The 4,641-nt window shown below is 41.8% G+C and overlaps 1 protein-coding gene across 1 annotated transcript; it reads left to right on the forward strand.

Moving 5' to 3' along the window:
• Window positions 1-2,154: 2,154 nt before the first annotated feature.
• Window positions 2,155-4,267, forward strand: LOC104241903 (uncharacterized). The gene has a single exon (XM_009796863.2). It carries the CDS (start codon window positions 2,544-2,546, stop codon window positions 4,095-4,097), a length of 1,554 nt encoding a protein of 517 aa, XP_009795165.2. The 5' UTR covers window positions 2,155-2,543; the 3' UTR covers window positions 4,098-4,267.
• The last annotated feature ends 374 nt before the right edge of the window (window positions 4,268-4,641 follow it).

Here is a 4,641-nt window from a genome sequence, read left to right on the forward strand (position 1 = left end):
TGGTTTCCTTCTTCACGAACGCGTAGGGACCCTCACGATTGAGAAGAAGGAATTGAGGATTGGGTGATGTTGTTCTTTGCGTTGGCCAAGTCTGGGATGCGTTTGCGAAGGCTTGGGACCAGTGGCCTTCGCATTCACAGTTGAGTTGTCGCGTTCACGTAGAATACCTAGGCCTGGGCCAAGGCAACCCAGTTTCCTTTCGCGTTCCCGAGTGGGGGAACGCATTCGCGATGAGAGGGCGACTCAGTGCATCGCGTTCACGGAGAGGAGTTTTTCTGGGTTCATGACTTTTGCCTTCGCAATCGCGAGGGCTTGTCCGCAATCGCGAAGAAGGCAGACCTAGGTAGTGACTTAATAAAAATCGGGATTTTGGCCTTTTTGTCCATTTCTCTTATTTGTTAGCCGGATTTGGAGCTTTGTAGAGGGTAATTTTCACCTAACTATTAGAGGTAAGTGATTTCTACATAATGTGAGCGTAATACATAAATTATGGGTAGATTTTAACATGTAAATATAGAAATATTAGGATTTGGTTGAAAAACCTAGATTTTGATAAAAATGAGATTAAAGCACGAAAATAACTATGGGATTGAGTAAAAATTATATATTTATGTTCGTAAGGTTATGGACAATATTTATTTATAAAAATTTCTGGAATCCGGGCAGATGGGGCCAGGGGTGAATTTTCGGAAGCTTCCAAATTGGGTTGGGTAATCACTCTAATAGTTAAATAATGAACTTTTGAGAAATTCTTGATTTGTTTGTACAACCTTTGGCTAGTTTCGGATTGTCCGACATCGAATTGAGCCTTTTAGAGTGATTTGTGGACCAGAAAGTGGACTTGGGGACAAGGTAAGTCTCTTGCCTAACCTTGTAAGAGGGAATTAACCTCATAGGTGTTTTAATTGTTATTTGCCACTAATTGTGGGAGCTACGTACACACGAAGTAATGAGAGTTCGTGCGTAGCTAAAATTCATGTTATGTCCGAGTAGACATAGGCCTTTATTATGCTACTACTTGCACTATTTGGACTCAACTTGCTAGTTTAATTGCTAGTAATAATAAGTAAAACTTGGTTAAAGATTATGCTAAATCGAGCTTCATTTCTTAAAGAGTTATCAGATTATTTAATTATTGATGGAAATTATATTCCTTTTATGGGCTTCCTTGGAGTTGTAAATATGAAATTTGAAATCTGAAGAGTTTCTTTATTCCTGTAGATCGGGCCGAACGCCTCGGCAATATATATTCTATTAGATGTTCATGCACTTGTGACACCGAGTTTTGGGAATATTCTAGTGGATATTATATGGTTTTGAGTATTAAATTTACTATTTTATTCTTTTGTTATTTTATGCTTTACATTACTATCATCATCCATTCATCGTTACAACAACAACAACACCGACCCAGTATAATCCCACAAGTGGGGTCTGGGGAGGGTAATATGTACGCAGACCTTACCCCTACCCCGAAGGGTAGAGAGGCTGTTTCCAGGAGACCCTCGGCTCAAAAAAGCAACAGGAGCCGATATATTAGTACCATAAAAATGCATAATAAAATAACAGCAATATAAGAGATATGAAATACAGAATACGAAATACGAAATAGATGGCTGGTATAGTAAAACTAGCAGGTAAAGCCCTGCATCAATAGACGACCAATGACATTCTTAGTCTAACTCCTAACTGGCTAGTCTCACTCTATTGTGCTGTAGAAATATTCACAACTTTCCCCTAACCTACAACCTTAATGCTCGACCTCCATAATTCCCTGTCAAGGGCCATGTCCTCAGTAATCCTAAGTCGCGCCATGTCCTGTCTGATCACCTCTCCCCAATACTTCTTAGGTCGCCCTCTACCTCTCCGCGTGCCCACTACAGCCAGTCGCTCACACCTCCTCACCGGTGCATCAGTGCTCCTCCTCTGAATGTGCCCGAACCATCTGAGTCTTACTTCCCGCATCTTGTCCTCCATGGGGGCCACACCCACCTTCTCTCGAATATCTTCATTCCTAATCTTATCCATCCTTGTATGCCCGCACATCCACCTCAACATCCTCATCTCTGCTACTTTCATCTTCTGGATGTGTGAGTTCTTTACCGGCCAACATTCAGTTCCATATAACATGGCAGGCCTAACCACTGCTCATCAATGGCCCCCCCTCTAACCGACCTGAAGCATTGCGTTGGCTATCCATAGCTGAAAAGCTCTTAACGAATCGTGACCTAGTTGGCAGCAAATCATTCGCGACCCGTGCCCGTGAATCCGACCCGACATTAGCACCTGCTACCGACCAAATACTCGGCATCGTCGATACTTTAAGCGCCGGCGACAAAAGGATAAACAACCACCACTTCGACTACTACTCTATTCTCCAAATCCCTCCTAACCAAACCCAAAATGCCGACTTCATCGCTGATCAGTATCGCCGATTTGCTCTTCTTCTCAACCCTCAGAATAACAATTTCCCCTTTTCGGATCAAGCTTTTCGCCTTGTTGTTGATGCATTCTCAGTTCTTTCTAACCCCTTGAGAAAAAGTATGTATGATAAGGAGCTGGGTTTCTTCCTTAACCTTTATCCAGTTGCTTCTACACCTACCCCTGTGAATTTTGTGCATCATAGTGCATATCCTTCAATACCCAGTTCAAATGCAGACCAAATGTTTGTGAATTTGCCCAGTCAAGATCAAGGGTCACATGCTGCTGAAGTGAGCTTTAGTAGAGACCCACAAGCTGGAATTTCTATGCCAGTCAAATTTCTGACTCGTGAACAAGAAACTGTGACCTCTATGGCAGGCTCGGTTGCAGAGCAACAACATCAGCAACCACAACAACCTGTAACATTTCTGAGACAACAGGCACAACCACCAGTGACGTCTATTTCATTTTCAAACACAGATGAACAACCTGCGACATTCTTGAGTTTGAACCAACCACAGCCGGTAACCTCCGTGAGAAGCTTAAATACAGAAAACCCACCATTTGGTATCGGGTTGAGCTCGACACGAGGGACAGAACCGATGGTTTCTGTAGAGCAGCATGGGAATCAACACCCCCCAGAAAGGAATGAGAATGTGGTGGGGAACAATGAAAACAGGTCTGCTAGTACTAGTGATAATGTGAGTAATGCCACCGAGAAAGAAGGAAATGTAGATGCTTCAGATAATAGGATACCCAGTTTCTGGACTGCATGTCCTTATTGTTATATTATGTATGAGTTCCCTTTGGAGTATGCTGATTGTACTTTGCGGTGTCAAAATTGTAAGAGGGCTTTTCAAGCTGTAGCAATTGCGTCCCCTCCACCAATTATTGATGGAAAAGACGCTTATTTTTGTTGTTGGGGATTTATGCCTTTAGGATTGTCTTTGGAGAATTTTGAGAGAAATAGAGATAATGGTTCGAGCTGGTCTCCATTTTCGCCTATGTTTACTTGTCCGCATGCTGGGGGGGATGGAGGGAGTAATATACATAATTGTGTTGTTGGAGGACATAGTAATGTGGATAATCTTGGCGCTTTGCATAATGCAGGTGCATCGATCAGTGGGGATGGACGAGAGCATTTTGCTCCAAGAATATACGTTGATGATGATGATGATGTGTTTGTTGAGGTGTCCGAGGCAGGTGAGGAGTCTGATGAGGATTGGAATCGGAATAAGGAGAGGAACAAAGCGAAGAGTGGGAAGTGGAAGAGTGCAAGGACAGGAACCCCAAGTAAAAATGCCAAGAAACAGCAGGCTGTTAAGGCAAAGAACGTTGAAGGGAATAATGATGTCAATTTGCAAGATGGTTTAGCAACTCAAGATGGTGTAGAAATGTCACATGTTGTGGCAGTTGAGCCAAATAAGAAAGGTATTGCAAGTAAGACAAGAAGGTCACCTGGGAGGGTTGCAAAACACTTTGGGAGCTTGGATTTGAATGTGGAGTTCAGTAATGATGTTGAAGAGCCTATAGTTCAGATGAGCCACGAAAATGAAGCAGGAGAGGGAGAGGATGACACTGTTGAAGTGATTGGGTTTTTTGAAGGTCTTGATGAATTTCTTAGCAGTCTTCCTATACTCGATGTTGTGGATGGTGATAAGGTTGAGGCTGCCTAGTGAAGTAAGATACTTCTTTTATGTAGTTGTAGCTTTGATTTTGTCTTTTGTATGCTGTAGTAAAGAATGGTGTAGAATTACTCAGGCATTGGCCTTAATATTTCTACTGTAATGCTAATGTATAACTATTCTCTTCGGAAATAGCTGCAGGAATCAGTTTATTGCCTCTATCTGCATACTTAGTAATCTTCGTTCTTTTCCAAAATATATTGCTTAATTCGTCCTTTCCCAAATATTTTTCTTTTTCATTTTTAAGAGATGAAATGGGTCTGTAATGGCCTCATTCGCCCACTTTCTGAGCGTAGGAAAACAAAGTTGAATTGCAACTTGAACTCCTGTCTATGTCTATTTTTGCAGGCAATTGATAGTGCTCAAGTGCTATTTTTCCTTTTGCTTATCTGGAGCTAGAAGTTGAGGTCTTATTGGTTAAAAATATTTATTGCAGTGTGATAAATACTTTTAACCAATAAGATCCTTAACCTGCGGCTTCAGCCAAGCAAAAAAAAAAAGTAGTCATTGCAAGTTGACGACCAAATATTTTGTT

This window comes from Nicotiana sylvestris, chromosome 3, assembly GCF_000393655.2.
Source record: "Nicotiana sylvestris chromosome 3, ASM39365v2, whole genome shotgun sequence".
Classification (NCBI taxonomy): Eukaryota; Viridiplantae; Streptophyta; class Magnoliopsida; order Solanales; family Solanaceae; genus Nicotiana; species Nicotiana sylvestris.